The sequence below is a fragment of the Xenopus tropicalis genome, chromosome 10, assembly GCF_000004195.4.
Source record: "Xenopus tropicalis strain Nigerian chromosome 10, UCB_Xtro_10.0, whole genome shotgun sequence".
NCBI lineage: Eukaryota > Metazoa > Chordata > Amphibia > Anura > Pipidae > Xenopus > Xenopus tropicalis.
In genome coordinates this window covers 26,365,814-26,386,847 of record NC_030686.2, presented here as the reverse complement: position 1 = coordinate 26,386,847, position 21,034 = coordinate 26,365,814, and the positions used below count along the sequence as shown (strand labels likewise).

Here is a 21,034-nt window from a genome sequence, read left to right as displayed (position 1 = left end):
AAAATGCCCTAGCAACCAGATTGCTGCTGAAATACCAAATGGAGAGCTGCTGAACAAAAAGCTAAATAACTGAAAAACCATTGAAAATAAAAGAGGACCAATTGCAAATTGTCTCAGAATATCAATTTCTTCATTATATTGAAGACATTGATATTCTGAGGCAATTTGCAATTGGTTGCTAGGGTAAAATGCCCTAGCAACCAGATTGCTGCTGAAATACCAGATGGAGAGCTGCTGAACAAAAAGCTAAATAACTGAAAAACCATTGAAAATAAAAGAGGACCAATTGCAAATTGTCTCAGAATATCAATTTCTTCATTATATTGAAGACATTGATATTCTGAGGCAATTTGCAATTGGTCCTCTTTTATTTTTAATGGTTTTTCAGTTATTTAGCTTTTTGTTCAGCAGCTCTCCATCTGGTATTTCAGCAGCAATCTGGTTGCTAGGGCATTTTACCCTAGCAACCAGGTAGTGGTTTAAACAAGAGACGGGAATATCAATAGTTAAGTATTGCTCTGCGAGGCTACATTTCATTATTTTTGTCATTTTGTATTACTTACTTTTCCATGCAGGCCCCTTAACTATTGATATTCCCGTCTCCTGTTTAAACCACTACCTGGTTGCTAGGGTGAAATGCCCTAGCAACCAGATTGCTGCTGAAATACCAAATGGAGAGCTGCTGAACAAAAAGCTAAATAACTGAAAAACCATTGAAAATAAAGAGGACCAATTGCAAATTGTCTCAGAATATCAATTTCTTCATTATATTGAAGACATTGATATTCTGAGGCAATTTGCAATTGGTTGCTAGGGTAAAATGCCCTAGCAACCAGATTGCTGCTGAAATACCAGATGCAGCAATCTAGTTGCTAGGGCATTTTACCCTAGCAACCAATTGCAAATTGCCTCAAAATATCAATGTCTTCAATATATTCAAAGTTAATTTAAAGGTGAACTACCCCTTGATGAATCATTGGCGTGACATTGCCAGCAGGGAAAATATTCTTTTATTGGGGAATCATGGTACTTGGTCTGCAGGCCTCTCCACCCAGGGCTCCCAGGTGACTCGTGGGCTAATACCTGTGCCCCCCAAAATGTATTGTTTAGGGCAAAAGGTTAGTTTTCCAGGTTTCAAAGACTGTGCTTGGTGCTATGGCAGCTCCAGCACAGTTCCCATATATCAATAAATACAAGGCCGGAAAATGCTGCCATAGTGCGGGTAGTAAATAGCTGGGGCTTGCAGGGAGAGGTCAAGGTTTGGGCCGATTTCAAGGGGGCGGCATTTTTGGAAGGTGAAGGTGTGGGTCATTGGCATTACCTTGCATGCAGGGGAAACGTACTTCTACGCCGCTGGCGTAGCGATGAGAGATGCAAAGCACTCTGACAGGAAAGTGGGCTATTTAGTACTTGAAGTGAGTTGGGGCCTCTACACGTCAGATACTTTGGTGATCCTATGCACAATGGGCATGAAACTGTTTGGGGGACCCCTGGCATCTATATATAGAATGTTGCTGCCTATTGATATGTAGGAGAGGAGATGCTAGAAAGTGGAAGCTTTGAGGGGATTTTAAGGTATTTCATTAAAAAACGCTACCTTTTGGAAAAGCCAAAAGACAGAAATGATGGATGGTTTGGGGTATGTTCGTCTTGGGGCCTTTTCATGCCAAACATTTAGTCAAACTATGCACATCAGGCATCAAACTGTTCAGCGGACCCCTACCTTTCACATTTAGGCAGATTCATTCTAGTATATAAGGTTACGTTGGGGGTTCGATGCTGCAAAATGGAAGCTTGGAGGTGATTTTTGCCAGTGTGCAGCCTTCCTGGATTCAGGGGTGCTTTTTGGGGTGCACGTACTTATGTTTGGCTTTACCCTACAGATAATGCTTAAAATTTGTTGATTTTGCCCTAGCTGAAATGACAGAAATGTCAGATAATATGAGGGTACCTCTCTCTTGGGGTCTCTGCATGCTAAATACTTAGGTCAACCTATGCACATTGGACATGAAACTGTTCCATGGGCTCCAGGCATTCATGTTTTACCCTGGTATATAATACTGTGTGAGAGATGAGATTCTAGAAAGCGGAAGCCTTGAGGCGGTTTTCAGGTTCTTCATCAAAAGCACTAAATTTGGGAAAGCTTTGCGACTCAGTAGTTTGGATTAGATATTCACGCTTATTTCGTATTCGCCCAGTGTGATCACAGGCCCATTCAGTTATTATTAGAATGTTCTCTACTTGTTTTAAATAAATAGGTTTTTTTTTATTTGCACCGCTGCCTTCTATTTGGTGATGTGACTGGCGTGCGCCAAGCCATAGTTTCCTATGGGAGAAAGAAAGATTCATTACGGACAATACCTGGATCATCCCATAATGTGTTTTTTAAAGCAAGAGGTTTTCTCCACAGAGCCCCCAGCAGCCCAATAAATAGGGGCTGTCTGTGGAAACTTACAGCAGCCCTTGTGGAATTTGAAAGACCCCCAATTGCCAGTCTGCAGTAAGCATTGTAATTTAGAGCTTCCCCCGTTCCATAAGATTTGAGTGGGGACAGCGCGTAATTGTGTTTCAATGGGGACAGTACAGCGCCATCTGTTGGTTGTCGGTGAGGTGCGCACCCCCCTTCCTCCCTCCATAGCACTAGCAATGGGATGCAGGAGATGCTGGGGTGGGATTGCTAATAGGGCCTTAGAGCGGCCCCCGTTTGCAGGCCAATAAATGTGGAGTGTCTGTGGCGTGTTAGAGCAGCAAGGCCTGTGTGATTTGAAAGAATCCCCACATTGATGCTTCTCCTCATTCCCGGGATGTCCACAAGAGTTGCTAGGTGCCACAGCAGTCAGACAGGAAGCTGGGAGAGCCAGCAAGCCTTGGCACAGGCATGTGATTTGCATGTCAGTTGTGTTGCTTGATGTTGCTAGAAAGAGGGCAAGAAGGTGATTTGTGCTTTGCCTGGGAAAGCGGAGGAAGTGGCTGGGCTAGTGTTTAGGACATGCACAAGTGCATGCAGCTGACTTTGACTTGAAAGCACAAGTCTCCCCAACTTGCCATTCTCTGCAATTGGTGGGGTATAAATACCAGTGGCTCGTGCCACTTGTTTCAGCTGAGGGGTTCACCGCTCATGCGTGTCAATATCGTGCCTTGCCTTCCATTCATAGGGACAGTCTATAGGGGGGTCAGGCGGGTGGATCATGCTACTCTGCCTTGACATACAGCCAGGCGGTGTGGTGGACGGCTGGTACACCCACGAAATGGCTTACAATAGGGCAATCCATAGGCATGGCATCATAATGACACATAGCGAGCGATGGGCCCCTTACAGCTTTTCTTTTTACCACCCCTCCTTTGTACATGTGGCCCCCCTCTACCAGCACTCTTCTACATTATATTCAACACATTCATATTCTCAGGCAATTTGCAATTGGTCCTCTTTTATTTTCAATGCTTTTTCAGTTATTTAGCTTTTTGTTCAGCAGCTCTCCATTTGGTATTTCAGCAGCAATCTGGTTGCTAGGGCATTTTACCCTAGCAACCAGGTAGTGGTTTAAACAAGAGACGGGAATATCAGTAGTTAAGTATTGCTCTGCGAGGCTACAATTTCATTATTATTGTCATTTTTATTACTTATTTTTCCATGCAGGCCCCTTAACTATTGATATTCCCATCTCTTGTTTAAACCACTACCTGGTTGCTAGGGTAAAATGCCCTAGCAACCAGATTGCTGCTGAAATACCAATGGAGAGCTGCTGAACAAAAAGCTAAATAACTGAAAAACCATTGAAAATAAAAGAGGACCAATTGCAAATTGTCTCAGAATATCAATTTCTTCATTATATTGAAGACATTGATATTCTGAGGCAATTTGCAATTGGTTGCTAGGGTAAAATGCCCTAGCAACCAGATTGCTGCTGAAATACCAGATGGAGAGCTGCTGAACAAAAAGCTAAATAACTGAAAAACCATTGAAAATAAAAGAGGACCAATTGCAAATTGTCTCAGAATATCAATGCAAAGATATTAAGATTTTAAGCAGAGTTCTGACTACAAGCGCAGTATCAGATCAGTATCAGATCTTTTCCTAGAATATTTCTCCTTACAAATAGCAAATCCCATATAAAATATATTTTGTAGTCTCTCCCTCGGGCAACAAAACTGAAAATACTGTTCATATTCAGATGAAGAGGGATCATCTCATGTAAATATGGTAAGTAATCATGCAGCTGAACTGTACGAAAATGCAAAGAAGGTGCAGCTGGATCACTGCATGTATTTACGATGTCATGCTTTCATTTGTCTGAATAAGATAATATAATAATAATAATATTATAACACATTAAATAAACATTTCATATAGGTTTTATAAAATGTGTACAAACCTATTTCCTAAAAGTAATGCAAGACATAGAAGAAAAAGACAAAGTTAATCATTATCTCCATATCAGAGTGTACTGTGTTGGATACTGTGGTCATTTACTTATGAGAAGCAGGCCATCACATGACTATGGAACATGTACGTGAAAAGAAGAGGAGAATGAATAAGAAGAGAAGTATATAGATGAATATAGATAATATAGAACACAGCTTACAGGGACATGAAAGATAAAACAGAAGACCTGTAGATAAAGGAGACTTACCTACGTGTGATCACCTCATGTGCCAGACATGCAGGAGCAAAACTCGCCCTGTATGGAAAGAAACAGATGTAATGAATGACTTGCCTTTGGACCCACATAAATAACAGTATAGTTCAATGTGTCACTAGACACACACCCAACATCCTTTAGAGTGTTCCTCAGCTCCTGGCCCAAATTCTGGATGTAAAGCCACTGACTTTCTTGCACTGGCTGCCCACTCAGATGGACATTATCCACGGTCAGCTGGGCTTCATCGAACAGCCATTGCACCACAAACACAGGACCTGAGTGAGACAAAAACACAGTCAGTAGATGGTACAAGAAGAAACTGGGGGACGGTGTACAATAGTACACACTAGTGTAAAATAATACACACCAATAGTACTTCAGCTTCTACTTAGATTCTGCTAGAATGAGAGGAATTCTGTACTCTCATACCTATTGCCTGCCATATAGCTACATCTATCAGTTAAGGCAGGGGGCTCAAACTCAATTTACCTGGGGGCCTCAGGAGGCAAAGTCAGCATGAGGCTGGGCCGCATAAGGGATTTCACATAAAATTGGCTTTCAAGGGATAATGCAAGGCACGGCGGGAGCTGCTGATTGCGGAAATTACGTTATGCCATCATAACAGTTATTATGGGAAGACGTTCTGTGTGCACAATTAGCTCCTTAGCAGCTAATTGTGCACACAGAACGTCTTCCCATAATAACTGTTATGATGGCATAACGTCATTTCCGCAATCAGCAGCTCCTGCCCGCCGTGCCTTGCATTATCCCTTGAATCGCAATAAAAATCGCGATCCATTCATTGCTTTTGAGAAGGCGTTGGTGCGGGCCACAAAATACTGTACCGAGGGCCGCAAATGGCCCGCGAGTTTGAGACCCCTGAGTTAAGGAGTACATAGAACTGTATGCTGGTAAACATGCAGTGGCAACATGGGCATGGTACCCGCACAGGATGCAAACATGTAAGCTCTGGTGCCTGCCTCCATCTTTGTGCCACAGTGGGCTCCACTGAGGGATAAGCCCAGTTACCATGACACCCCCTGCCCAGGCGGTATTTGTGCCACTGTTAAAATGGCTTTTTTTATCGCTGATTTTGAAGTAAAGTTTGTAGGGGATTTTTTTTAATCTTGTTACTTATGGGGTGGGGCATTGTTCACAGGTCTGTTTTTTTTTTCTTTATAAATTGATTCACCATTAACAAACAGTAACAAATCAAGTCTAAGATACATTAGTTATTTGTTTGTAAAAATTTATCTATAGCTCACAAGGTTGACCAATTGCTGGATGACCAAGCTCTTCAGCAAACAATTTATAGTGTGTTATAAGATAGGAAGGGAGAAAGAAAGTAAGAGGGGAACATATATCGTACCCTATATGCCCTATTAGGCATTATCCAGGATTGTAGTGACAAATTTGTCTATTAATTTCAGATTTGTCTGGACACCCTCTGCTGATGTAGGTCATCTTATAAAGAGGAAGGGCTTTGTTTCTTTCCCATGTTTTAAGGCAGTGGTGGGCAAACTTATTAGTCAACTGAGCCAAATATCAACAAAACTGCGATTGAAATTTCTTTTGAGAGCCAAATTTGTTGCAGACTGTCACTGGCTCACTCGTGCATGAAACAAGCGAGCCTCCCCTGCACTGCGTATCCCACCCCCCCTGCCTGCGCCGCGTCTCCCGTAGCCCAAAGACCACCCCCTCCTGCTTATTTTTGCTACAGGCAACGAAAATGCGATCACACTGCACGTGCGAGCCCACACCTGGAAGAGCCAAAATCAAGGGGCTAAAGAGCCGTGGTTTGCCCACCACTGTTTTAAGGTGTGGGCAGTTTTCATGATAAAATGATTGCCTTTCTAGCATACAAGTATAGAAGCCATAGGAGAGTTCACTGGTGCTCGTCAGGGACTACATTCTCAACTAGTCCCATTAGACATACCTCTGGGGACCATACATTCAGCATACCAAGGGTTTGTACGGAGATGTTTACCACTTCCCTAGAACTTATCTATCAGCGGGCAAGTCTAGAAAGTGGGCAAGAATGTACTCAGGCTTGTCCCACATTTGAAGCATAGGTTTTCAGTTAAAAGACCCATAGAGTACAGTCTCATTAGTGTATGGTATGTTCTGTGTATTGTTCAATATTTTATCAAAATATCATTACTACCAATTATTGAAGGTAAACAAGAGTGAATTTGCATTGCAAACTGACTAGCAGCTGCGTGCCTGAGCTGAAGGTATCTGTACCTCATTCTCCTAGGATACCTGATTTTTGTTGTTAGGGCCACAAAGGATTTTAACCTTTGGTTACCATATAGCTGACCAAGATTTTAATGTGATGTTTTGCCCAGCTCATTGGGTTTGGTATAACACCTTACACCAGGGGTGGCCAAGACATTGATCGCAGTCCACCTGTCGATCCCCTGTGGACCGCGTCTAAGCCTTGGGATGCGGAAGTGCAGCACGTTTATTGGGTAGGTGTATGTACGCAGGGAGGAGTCAAAAGTAGATTGCTGGAGGAAAAATTCTGGGCACCCCTGCCTTACACCAAATAGGCGTGTAGGGGGAAATTGCATTCTGTAATGTTTTTTCATACATAAGGGCCTTTGCCTGTACTAGGGTTAGTATACTCAGACCAGAATGAGGGAAGCCCCTTTAAGTAACCCCCAGATAGTAGTATTTGCGACTGCTTCAACTGACCTCGGCGCCTCTGCCGATATAGGGAAGGTGGGTAGTCAGCCGATAGGAAGAACCACCAAGCCACAAACACTCTGCGCAGCTAAATAGTAGAGAAATAAATGCAAAAGGGCCAATCCTTCATTTAACTTGGAGACTGTAATGGTTTTAAGACTTATGTGTGGCTTTTTGTTGCCCAATAGGAATGAGAAGATTACAGAGTCAAATTTGGTAACAAGGCTGAAGAGAGAGAGGCTGGGGAATTGTGGGATAAAGTAGCTTGGGGGGGGGGGTGCAACCATTTTATTAGCAGGTTAAGTGGGATGCCCAAGCGGTTCATGAGTTTTGTACTTAGCTGCTGAACTACTGGGTCACATAGGGTGGAAAAAAAAAAAAACCCAAGAGCCCACCAAGTTCAACCCTTCCAAGTAAACCCAACACACACAAATCTATACTGACCTATTTATACACTCGCATACATAAACCATATATACCAACATCAATACTAATTGTAGATTTGTAGAATATATATATTTTATTATAAAAGGGTTTACCCTTTTTATTTTATTCTTTGTGTTACTCACTTCTTAAAGTTGGATAGATCTTGTAGCCAAAGAAGCAGTTCCATTCTTCACCTTCTTTGAACTGCTGCTTGCAACGTTCTGGAACCACGCTGTTCCAGTACCTACGCCAGAGAAACCAAGTCATGTCAGGGTAATACAGCACCTGTTCCACTGGGTAAGCCTCTGCATTAATTCCTCCACAGCCTCAATCAACCATTTTCATGGTTGTTAAGCTACAGAACATAACTGTTTAACCTTCAAAGCAACTAATACAGTATGATTAAAACTATGTTCAACAGGTACTCTGTACCCCACAGCTTTCTACATGCTCCTTCTGTCCATTTCTTTTTATATTCTCTATAGACTCCTTATATTTCACACTTGTTTTATTGATGTAAATTCATTTTAAACCTATTCTTGCTGAACGGTTATCTTTATAATTTATTGTCCAGCTGAGGTCAGTGGAAATTATTTTGGTCATGTTAATGGCAGCAGCCTTGACACATCTGGTCTTTTCCTTCCCACCTACTTACCTAATTCCTCTCTGTATGGCTTCAGTTGGAGCACATGTGATTATGTCTGTACAGTCTGTTCTCCGGTACTGCTTGTTATCCAGGAACCAACCAGAATCAGAGAGGCCTCGAACTTGAATACCGGGGAAACCCAACTCCTCCAGTTGATCAGCCACCAGGTCCACGTTTAGAAGCACACCAGTTCCACCAGCACTAGATTAAGGGCATTTAAATCAGACACTTATGTTATTACAGGGGATATAGGAGGTATAAGCTGTACTAGACAGCAGAAAAGCAACATTTAGTACTGTTTGAAAAGTATCCTAGTCCTAAGAGGCCAATATATTTTGATAAAAACCCAGGGCCAGGGACATAAGGATCCATAGCAATTTAGTAGACTTTGATCAACATTAAGTAAAGGCTAAACTGTGGCCCCACAGTAGGATGCCAGAAGTTGCAGTTCAGTAAGAGGCAAACTATCACTGTAGTAGGTCCTCACAGATCACCAACTCTAACAGTCACCTGCTTCCAGCCAGCAGAAGAACCTTGGCAGTGTCCAGTCCCTTCCCTAGAAGCTCCTTGACCACTTCCTGTATAATGAGTGATCCCATAAATGCATATCCACCTAGAATAAAATGGGTGGCAAGTGTTAGCCATAAAGACAAGCCCAGAAGATGAGAAGTTAGAGATGCCATATTGTTTAGCTTGACAGCAGCATACACCATGCGCATCAATAATATATGTATGAGCAGTAGGAATAGGGCTCTTAACATTTTATGTTTTTTTAAATATTGCAACAGTCATTCACATGTATGAATGCAATTATTAAAAGAAGTACTAGCATAAGATTCTAGGTTAGTATATTTAGAGAAAGAATCTTAGAATATGTTAAATCAGAAGTTAATCTTAAAACCATCTCAATTTTTTTCTGGCTCACTCTCTAACTTTAAAAGTATAATGGTTACAATGGTAACTGGTTTCCAACATTATCCCACAACCTTGGAGCAGAATCAGATTAATTGTAAAGCTGTTTTGTTTTTATTTCTATTTATTCAGTTCAGGCCATCTCCTATTGATCTTTCAGCCTGCCATTCAAACCACTGCCTGGTTACTGGGGTCAGGGCAAAGCCACGCCGGGCAGATTGTTAGCCTGTGGATAAGCGCCAGCTGACAATCCACCCCTAGGGATAAAAAAAAATCTTCTAGTTGTGCCTGTACCTGGGAGCACTGAGTGCAGACACTTGCAACCGATATCTGCCAACAAACTCCTTGCGTTTGTTGGCGGATACCAGTTGTGTGTGCCTGCACCTGGCACATTCAATAAAAGTAAAAGATTAAACATAGCTGGTGGATTGTCAAAAAAATTCTAGTGTAGAATTCAAGTGCAATACTGCTCTTTGCACTAGCGATGCAACCCCCCCCCCACAGACCTGCAGCCCCAGGATCACTGCTGAATGTCACACAAGGCATTTTACTCCACCCAAAAATGACTATCTGCCTCCATCCACACCATGTGCAACTGCATTTTCAGAATTGACAGGTTGGTGCCTTTTCTGTCGGTGCTCCTAAAACAGACTGGCTGCAGACTATTTGTTCTGCTGGTGGAGAAAACACCAAACGTAAAATTAGCTAGTAACACTCCTTTAAAGGGGGCCACACACTTAAACACAACAAGCCGATGGTGCCCTTGCTCCGACAAGATTTTTAAACCTGCCCAACAGATATACACCCAATATTGGCCAGATATCTATACAGGCAGATAAACTGCTAACTAGGTGTGAGGGGGCCAAATCAGAAACTAAAATCTGCCCATGTATAGTCAGCTTAAGTAATGTCACAATTGTCATTTTTCCCACTGGAGGTGAAAACTTCTATAAAGAACTGCATACAGATACCTGAACCTCATTAACCTCTGTCCTATGATGCACTTTTCTGTTTTCAAAGATTTTCAGTAAAATGAGAGCGGATCTTTTCTCATCCACAGCTATGTGTTCCTGCTCTGACAGACACAGCTTCAGCTTGAATGCAGCTACACCAGGGGTCCCCAACATTTTTGATCCATGAGCCACATTTAAAAGGACAAGGAAAGGCAAAGTCACTTGGGGGTGCCAAAATGTTAGGCACCCCCATGTGACTTTAATCGCTTACCTTGTAACCCGGGCTGCTGAAATCTCTGTTGAAGTTCGGCTTTTTCACTCTACTGCGCATGCGCGCGCAGGGAACCAGGAAGGAGGAAGCTCTACAGGTACCCCAGGCTGGTGCTGTTCTCTCCTAACAGGGGCACCAGCCAAGGTTAAAAGGTAGGCGATTAAAGTCACTTGGGGGTGCCTAACATTTTGGCACCCCCAAGTGACTTTGCCTTTCCTTCTCCTTTAAATGTAATAGGAGTTGGGGAGCAACACAAGCATTAAACAGTACTTGGGGATGCCAAATAATGGCTGTGAATGGCTATTTGACAGCTCCTATGTTGACTAGTAGCCTACAGGAGCCTCTGTTTCTGGTTTGTTTTGCAACAAAAACTTGCCTCCAAGCCAGAATTCAAAAATAAGCACCTCCTGTAAGGCCAAAGGGAGCAATATCCAAGGGGTCGGTGGGCAACCTGTTGCTTTCGAGCCATTGGTTGAGGATCACTGAGCTACATGGAGCAGAGATCATCCTAAATAAACACGAAAAGAGCCGAGGCCCAGAGGTGGGCAGGTCTTAGCCAGCCTCCTGGCACCCCCCGCGCTTCGTTTTTTTGCATCAGAGGGTGAAGAGGTGGAGCTGCATTGCTAACACAAAGAGCATAATAGTGCTCTCTTTACTTGAAGTGTTAAAATTCTGATTTAAAAATTGGCTTTTTGCTGCCCCTGGCAACTTGCAGGGTGCTGCAGCCGGAGTTTCTTAACTCACGTTACAGCAATAGTGCCCCTTTGGGCCGATCTGTGCTCTCTAAGCTGCACTCAGGCCAAAGCGGGGTTTTTTTTGTTTTTTTAATGTAGCATGTAGAACTACATGGAGCTGCAGATGAGAACAGTTCTGCTTTCTTCAACATGCTTAGAAATGCCTCCTTAAAGGACAATGAAAGGTTAATATAAAGTAAAAGTAAGTCTAAAGGCATTCTTTTTAAGTACTTACTGCATATCTAACCTCCCAGATCCCTGCTTGCTTCTCTGAGATATGGTGCTGGCAGCCTACAGCAGTGTGAAGCCTACAGTGACATCACTGAAATCTCTGTCCCCTTCCTGTAGGTGCCAGCGGCAGCCTTCCTATTCTCTGAGCATGTGTGTAACTTGATCCTGTCTCCTGTTCTGAGCTACACATGCCCACCAGCCAATCAGAAGCGGATCTGGCAGAGGGGAGGGGGGGGAGGGAATGACACACATGTGCAGTATGAAGCAAGGAGGGAAAGGAAGGAAGAATACCTTTTTAGAGATAGCTGCCTGTTCTAGAAAATGTGAAGTGTGACTGAGTAAATATTTGATTAGGTGAGCCAAAAGTGTGGGGGTTTTACTAAACAATAGGAGGACAAATTGGGCAGTATGCTTTTTAAATTTTGACTTGCATTCTCCTTTAAATACCAATGGTCAAAAGCATTGCATATAATAATAGATGGGCCAGTCTCTCCTTCTTACACAATGATACATTCCTTACCTACTATCGTCACATCTAGTTCCTAACAGACCCACAAGGGGGGGGAACAAATGCTGGCAAGTTTCTTCTCTGGAAACCAAATTGGTACTCTGCAACTTCATATATATATTTAAGTGGCTGACCGCAAGTGACTAAATGTGAGTGCAGTATAAGCAGTTAAAGCAGTGTGTTAAACAGGGTTACAATATCAGGTTTCTTTTGCCTTTCATTGAATTCTGTGGATGGATTTAAAGTAGCGATTGTTGTGTAAGAAGAGGAGACCAGCCCCATTATTATATGTGATGCTTTTGACTATTGGTCTGTAAGTAGGCTTTTTTTATGCGGAGGCTTATGATTGAACACCAGCGTTTACTTACAGCACAAACTCAAGACTTTTCGGAGTACCATGGATTTAAAGGGGAACTACAGCTTTGATTGTTTACAGTTATAACATCAGGTGTCAACTAAATTGCTAGAATATACACTATATTAGTTATTGATTTCTCTACTGCTAAAGGCGCTGAACTATTTTAGTGTTTGTGGTGCTTAGGAAACGCAGGCTAAGAAAAGCATTTGATCCACCATGTATGGCTTTGCCCTTAGGGGAGGAGGAGTTTTGAGCAGCAGCACAGTAAACAGTTTGCAGAATGTTTAGAACAGACAAAAGTCTATTCAAAGCACAAAAAAATACCAAAGATAGAGGGTTTAGGAGTTCTTAGCTTTTTCGGTAAATCAAAACAGACTCAAAGGGGCCAATTAGATCTTATCTCTAAGTCAGATCCTATGTTTTACAGAAGAGGAGCCAGTCCTGGCCCTAAATACAACCTTATAATGAGTGGAGAGTCTGTGCTTTCCTTAAATTAAACTCTTTAACGAGGGTAGAGTCAGAGTTGTCCCTATTATTAGGAGATAGACATTCTGGCACTATAATTAGAGTAATTTAAACACCATCCCAATATACAATCCTATAATGAAAAGCTAAACCACTGCAACTCACTTTTTTCAGTTTTAGGTGATGCTCCACTCCATACATCACTAGAACAGTATGGGATGAACCTGTAGGAGGAAGGGGGTCACAGGTTATATACGGCAAGGAGTTCCATAACCAAGAAGAAAAAAAAAAGGAACATACACCATATTAGCATTCCACCAGTGAGGATTCTCTTCTGGCTGTGTTGACAAAATGCCCGAAGCTGGGGAAAAAAAAAAACAAAAAAAACCCACTTGATTAAAATAAATACTATTTTTACCAATACACATGTATTCTATTGTTCAGTTCACTTGGGCAGTAGAACAGCAGGAAGTGAAGAAGAGTTGGCCAACAAAAATGTAACAATCCATCAGGATTGCAGAATTATCAAAGTGGCCACTCGGTATGCTATATATGTATGGTAGAAATTGGGCAAAAGTTATCTTGCTGGTAAAAAGAAGTCAGGAAATCTACACATTTAAGATATTTTCTTTCATTTCGAATCTGGAACCGGACAGTCTGTATATTAAAAGAAAAAGGTGTCACATCATTTGGTGACTAGCCCAGCCCTGGCAGATAACAGATTGACAAGAAGTCCTACCATGTTACCAGCCTACAGAGCACAGTACTGTATATACAATAAGAGGCAAGGGGTACTGATGCTCCAAGCACAGTATATAAAGTGAATGGCAGTGGGTAATGATGCTCCAAAAACAGTATATACAATGAGGGTCAGTGGGTGCCAATGCTCCTAACACAGTATATTCAGTAAGAGGCAGGGGGTACAGATACTCCAATTACAATATATACAACAAGAGGCATTGGGCCCCCAATGATTTTTCACATTCTCTTCTACTAGCAGATGGCTAAACAAAGCTTTATCTGAGAGGTTGATACAGGTTACAGGCAGTTTGCTCAGATTTAAGCCAAGATGCTAATGAGTCCTTTAGTCCAATTCGACAGCTTTTCTGACCCAGGGGCCTCCTCGATCGATATTTGCCTGAGAAACACGCAGGTGTCGAAATGGCAGGTTTGATTTTCGGATCAGGACAGCACCTATTAGCCTGACATCGCCCACCTCAGCTGGGCATATAGAGAGAAGAGCCACTCATTTGGCAACCTTACCAAACAAGCTGATCTCGGCGTGTATGGACACCTTTACTCTGTATTTACAAACCAAGCACATTATACAGGGGGAGGAGGCAGCACAACAAGTACATTATACAGGGTGAGTCAGTGGACATAGGCAGCCAATGCATTGCTTGGCCCAGCTCCACAGCAAGCAAGCTTCAGCCACTCATAACCATCTAGAACAGTAATCCCCAACCAGTGGTTTGTGAGCAACACGCTGCTCACCGCCCCCTTTTGTGTTGCTCCTAGTGATCACAAAATAGGTGCTGATTTTTTAATTTCTCGCTTGAAAGCAAGTTTTTGAACTATAAAGAACACAAATTTACTTAAAAAGATCCCCCTGAAGCGGACAGTCCACATAGGGCTACCAAATATATTATCAAACCCCTTATTTAGCATCTCTCTGGAACATGTTTCATACTTGTGTGGTTCCTCAAAACTTTTTTTAATTAAATGTGGCTCACAGGTAAAAATACCTGCTGTAGAAAGTGAAGGCTTTCAACAACTGCTAATTTATAACTGGGTAATTCTTTGCATGCAACACTTGCCATGGTGTGAGACTAAATAGTCTGCATTCTACATTAGGTTCAAAGCTGAATCTGCAGCATACTTTACAATCCCACTGCACAGCCAACACAATATGTTGAGAAGGACAACCCTTAATTCTAAATCTATAAAATGCTTTCTATTATTTGCCAAGACAGCAATTCCCTTACACATCCTGGACCCCAAGCCAAATGCATATGGAATCCTTGATAGATATAGGAATCAACTTACAAAGGTCACAGCTTAAAGCTTTCATCCAAGCAATTGGCAAGGATGATCAAATATCATTAAGTTCATAACAGCCTAACTGCTCATTATTATTTCCATAGCCTGTGATCTCCTTTTGCATTTTGGTCAGTCTTTACATAATGATCATTCACAGCAATAGTTCAAATCTAAATTTTTAGAATGGTGGGAATTTACTTCGTTTGATGAACTGGTTGACACTTTTTTGGCCAATTTAAGGTCTTCTATCGTTTATAGCATGGTCAAATAGAACGATGATTTTAAACGGACATTGTACTAATCCATTCTGAAAGCAATAAATATGTAATACAATGTATATTGCTTCTTGCACATTTAAACTTTCATAATACTCTCTGGCACTTTTTGGCAAAATGATGTTTAACGCAGCCTGCAGCGAGAAGCCTGGAATTCAGGGTGGTAATAAACACACTTACACGAAATTCATCATATGAAAGTACCCTTAATAATGGAGAATTAGCAGAAACAACTGTGTCCATTTTTGTGAAAATGTACTAGGGACAGTAGTCATAAATGAGCCCTTATGTGCCATAGACAGATGTCCACATAACATAACCAAGGGAAAGCTGATCCAAGTAAAAGACCAAAGTCACTCACCAGTTTTAGCAGGAGGCCAGGCCTTGGAGCTCATAAGCCTCCGCATTGTGTCATAGCGAAGGTCACAGTTCTCACGGCTGATGCAGTACCATCCTCCTAAAAGTATAAGATAGTAAGAGTCACACCATAAGCCAAAAAGGCTAGAGAGAATCAAACACTAGGGACATGCAATTAGGCAAATACATTGAACTTGATGAATATGAGCCGGTTTTTCAACCAAATCTACTATGATACTAGTGATAAGGAAAAATAGAAAGACAGAGAGGTGAAATGAGTGGAGTTAAGCTGGCCTTACATGTATCGATTTTCCCTTCCTTAATGACTGATTTCCGTGCAATCAGGCCCAGATTTGTGGAAAGGCCACAAAGGCCCGGGCCTAGGGCGGCACGCCGCACCAAAATATTAAAGTTTTTTGTCGTATACGGAGCAATGGGGACCTCTCCCCCACTGCTCCGTATGCGATTGAAAAGACAGGGCATGCGCGATCGCAAGTGTGCGCATGCGCGGTGGTGGTGCGTGTGCCGGTCGCGCATGCGCACGCGAGGGGGGCGGGGACGGCAAAGGACAGGGGGCGGCCTCAGGGCGCCCGGCTTATAAATCCGGCCCTGCGTGCAATCTGACAAAACCGTCATATTTTTAGTGTGCAGCAAACGATTGAACCTCTAGTGATCTTTCTTTAGACATCGATCAGAAAATCAATCAGGCAGGTTTGAAATTTTTTTGCCGATAACAATGTAATTTGTTCTTAGTCCAACTGTTTGCAGGACCAAGCAGGTAGTTTCCCTAGCTTCAACAAGAGGATTTTGCTTGAAATTGTCATTTTGTTGATGGTCAAACCATACTTTTAAACAATAGTTTCAGGATAAGCTTGGTCCTACGATAACGAAAAGATCTTTTAAAAATCTTAATGTGTTTGGCCAGCTTATCACAGTGATGTGAACAAAAGAGCAACTTAGTTTCAGTAAAGAACTGAACATTGAGTGGATCTATTCATAAACAGTTAAATAAGTTATCACAGCCATGTTTTACCCCCCAAGTGCCTTTGACCTATGGTCACTTCAATAGATGATTCATCAAAAGATTCCTTTTAAAAGATGATACTATTTCAAAACTTGATTTAATTTTTACTTCCTCCAGCTTTGGCAGTTTGCCCAAAACCACTCGGCAAAAGCAAGAAAAGAAAAAAGGAAGTTTTACCCTCAAGAAAGACAAGCCACCGTCTGCTACCTTTGGATTCCTTTAAGTAGTAGCTGTAATGGAAATAAATAAAGTCTTTTATAGAGAGTAGTGAAATGGCAAATGGTTCACATGGACAAATGGACACACGTGCATTGGATCAACCTTAAAAAAAACAATGTCCCAAAAGAAGAGTGAATAAAATGTAAGCCTTATTATTCTAATATGTTCGCCTTCGCAACTTGCTCTTATACGTTTCATTTTCCACTGTGTGGATGCGACGGTGTGTAGCACACTCATGCCACCAGTTCAGCAGTGGTGGAAATCTTTATAGGGCCGGAGGTGCGACTACACTGAACTGAACGGATCCTGCAGATTCATTCTAACCAACTGGATTCCAATTACTTAAAAGGGAAACTATCATGAATGGGAATGTGCTTAACATGGCTCAGTTCTGACAGGCAGATTGTGTTCTGAGCAGAGAGGAGTGGGACTGGTCCAACCATAATTGATTGACATCTAAAGTTCAACCCACACCTGCCCATCTTTCCTGATAGAAAACCTGGAAAAGATTTTGAAGAAGGTCTAACAATTCAACCTAAATTACCCATACATTGTCTGGCACTTTCCCTCTCACCTGAGTCACTAACAAACACCTAGTACTTCCCATAAAACTACAATTTGCCATTTGTATAATCTCTCTCTGTCAGAGCTCTCCTGTAGACTGACTAGCCAAGCTTTTTATAGACTATTCAAGAAGCCTAAAAGCCTGGCTCTGACAGAGACAGAGAGAGGTGTGAATCAAACACACAGGAATCTATGTGCCTGTACACACACAGTTTCCTCTGCAGAAATCTGTAATATTGCTGCAACTGATGTGTCACTGTAATGGAGGTAGTCTCTTTTATACACTTTTGTTACATCTGTATCTGGCTATTGAAGGTGAGCAGCACAGCCCCAAATGCAAAAGACCCTGAAGGGCTGTGTATATCTGGATATAAACAATAAGCTGCTTTACTGTTATATGTACAAATGCAGCTTCACCAGCACCCAGCCCGGCTCCATTCCTTTACTTTCCCTTTGCACATGTTTGCTGTTGAGGGGTGTGGCCTCATGACATGCCACAGCAAATCAGCTTTCGCTCTGCTCTGTCACTCATGCTATAAATTGTCAAAATGTTTCTCTAGACTTTATATTTTCATTATTATAAAGTCATTTTTCATGATTGTTCTCCTTTAAGTTTATAGTTATTTAGTTAGCAAGGATGTGCAATGGATTATTCAACACTCACATCTGACTCAGATGCAGGCAGAAGTAGCAGTAGTTTTTCTACCTCCATGCTGTTAAACTTTTACATTGTATTTCACAAAAACCCAGGAGAGGAGAAAAATATCTGGAAAAGGCAGCATAACACCCATGGTATGACCAAGCCTGCCATCTATTACCTGGCACAGTGAAGCCCATCTATCATCTCATTTAAGAGGAAGCTTGCAGTGTGCTGAAAGTGTTCCAGAGAAATATTATCAGCCCTGCTCTCACCTATCCTAAGCACTTTAAAGCATACATCACATCTATAGCTGCAAAGCCCCAGGGTCCCAGGGTTCTTTTTCCACCTAAGCTATTATTCTGAACTACACCATATATTTGTTCATACCATGAATTCATTCTAACTTACCCTGCTGGGCTTCCGTCATTACATGTCACTGACTTGTTATGCAGAATATGCAGTTTCATCTCATCATCTAGTCGCTGTGCAGAGCATGGGTACAAAGACTGTGCAAGGCTCTTGATCTGAGCCATGAAATTGTCCATATTTCCCTCAACGGCAGTGAAGTCCAGTGGAAAGCTCTCACCACCTCCTTCACTCCTCTCCCTGCTACTGGGTATTATCTGCTGGCCGCGTCTCCTCCAGGTCTTCCTGCTCCCAACAGTAATTATGCTGAGGAGCAGCAGTAGGGTTATACACATGGTCCCAGCCATGCCACACACTGATCACCACCCTGAGAAGAAACACATTGCAGATGCAATTTACTTAGACACAAAAAAAGAAAAAAGATGCATGTTGTATAATTAAGGCTTGCAATGAATATAAGGCAAAGTTTCAGACCAACATAGAGGCCAATCCAGGCAGAGACTAGGGTCAGGGAGCAGAGATTATCCAGCAACTCCAGTCATGCAAAGGAACACTCAATCCCGCAAAGTTTTAAAATGCAGCTCCAACTGCATAGGATTTGAATGATGGGAGTAGCTGTGTTTAACTCTAAATACAAAGTTATTCCAGGGACTGGTCCGATTACCATCTTGGCATCAAAAGGGAATTCTTCCCCCTCTAAAACGTTAGATGGGATTTTTACTTTCCTCTGGATCAACCAGCACTTAAGCAGACTCAAACAAAAATTGCATGATGGAATAATCCTGTTTAGATAAGGGCACTGTGGTTATGCACCTTTGTTATACTCTAGTAGCCCTTTTAATATGCACAACCTAGTTGACACGCTATATAAAAGAATGCATTCCTTAACAAAACAAAATACATCAAATGGCTGTCTCTTCTAGGTTTGTTTGCAATTTGCTTACTGCTTTTTAAATGTATGGGTTACAATACACTTTATGGGAGTGAGTGTGGATATTCTTGTTTTAAAAATAAGCTACACTCTTCAGAGAATAGCCTATAGCTTCAATTTATTGTTGTGATAGACAATACGAAAGGTAAAGGCACAAAAACTCAGGCCTAGGGTGGCACAAAATTAGGAGTGGCATGTTGGTTAGCCACATCTGAAGCACCGAGTGTGCAGGATATTTTGGCAGTTGTTTTAATATCCCACATTGCTAATGGCCAAACAATTCTCTCATTACAAAAAGAATATATTAAAATGTTTGCTCGAAATTAGCTACTCAATGCGAGTACTATTTAAAGGGGTTGTTCATCTACTGTATAAATTAACTTTTAGTATGATGTAGAGTGTGATATCCTGAGACAATTTGCAATTGGTCTTCATTTTTTTTTTTGTTTTTGTGGTTTTACAGTTATTTAGCTTTTTGTTCAGCAGCTCTGCAGTTTGGAATTTTAGCAGCTACCTTAGCAACCAAGCAGTGGGATGAATGACAGACTGGAATAATAGTAATACAATTGTATTCTCACAGATCAATAGTTTTTTGGCTGCCCCTGAGCCCTGCTTTATATATTTAAACTATAGCTATTTTTTGCATGAGAGAGCGAGACCTCCCTTTGTCCCTAAGGAAGAGTACTGTTTGTGCCAGAAAACTTTTTTTTCTGTATATTAAGTCCTAGCGTGTACAATACTCTGTCTCTGTATTTAGTTTATTTTGACCAGTACCCGGGCAGCCAAAAAGTTCTAATGCGCCAGCTACATCTTAGCAGATAGAAGGATCTGTGAGGAGAGAATCATTTAAGCACCACAAAAATTGTAGCATTCTGGATCTATTATTGTGAGTTGTGGAGCAAAGTGAGTATGTGATCAGAAGGCAATTGCTACACCCTTTTTTCTGTATAAAGTTTATGTAAATATAGAGGAGAAACCTTATAAGACCAATGTGTCTCTTGTATTGCTACCACATCTTCATGTAATCTGAGGTAATATTCTGCTGCCATATTTCTCTTAGAGGGTAAATTTAGCCCTTTTATGTTGTGAAAAATAACAGTTATCTCCATACCTGTAGATCATCTGGTCCTGTTAGGATTTAACCCACTATTATGAATGGGGCTAATTTAACATCTGCCAACACACTGTAATAAAATCACAGTAAATATCCAATCTTGTCACCAGTTATAAGTGAAAACAGTAACATAACATTAAAAAAACATAACCATATAGGTACAGTGCCTAAGGAATAGTAAGACTCTAGTAGGTCAACCAAAAATTATATGGTAGCTCCATTTGAGAGCTGCAAGGGTGGATTTTCTTTAAGCTTGGGGAAGCTAAGCCTGTCCAAACCTGCCTGAAAAAATAAGAAGAAAAACAAAATAGCATCTCTCACAGCTGGTGCAAAATCTGTCTCTAGCTTGCTTTGGGGGATACTACTGGCAACCTGTATGTAGGGGTGGGACAGACGTTACTTCTTGTCTGCTTAGTTAAACATAAGTGACAACACAGCTCAGCTATCTTCTCTTTTGTCTGCTACATCTTTGGTGCGGCTGCAGTCCTGGTACAGCTGCGGGGAATATGATAGGCTAGAGAATGACGCTTAACTCCCTCTCCAGCTAATCCAATTTCCGCTCCATGTTCGGGGTCTTAAACTTTGTGGGGAAATACAGCAGTGTCGAAGTTATGGCAGGCATGAAAGGAAATACTTCACCAGTGGTCAGCGATGTTTAAAGTAGCCTGGCAC

The 21,034-nt window shown here is 41.7% G+C and overlaps 1 protein-coding gene across 1 annotated transcript in view; it reads right to left on the bottom strand.

Moving 5' to 3' along the window:
- Window positions 1-407: 407 nt before the first annotated feature.
- Window positions 408-21,034, bottom strand: part of notum (notum, palmitoleoyl-protein carboxylesterase) — a gene marked incomplete at its 3' end in the record, with an annotated part of 33,788 nt that continues 13,161 nt past the window's right edge. The window contains 12 exon segments of the mRNA NM_001126756.1: window positions 408-419; window positions 669-677; window positions 4,634-4,679; window positions 4,768-4,915; window positions 7,898-7,998; window positions 8,410-8,601; window positions 8,911-9,013; window positions 12,998-13,056; window positions 13,133-13,193; window positions 15,509-15,604; window positions 16,706-16,758; window positions 18,360-18,684. Coding sequence (NP_001120228.2) covers window positions 408-419; window positions 669-677; window positions 4,634-4,679; window positions 4,768-4,915; window positions 7,898-7,998; window positions 8,410-8,601; window positions 8,911-9,013; window positions 12,998-13,056; window positions 13,133-13,193; window positions 15,509-15,604; window positions 16,706-16,758; window positions 18,360-18,664 — 1,185 coding nt within the window.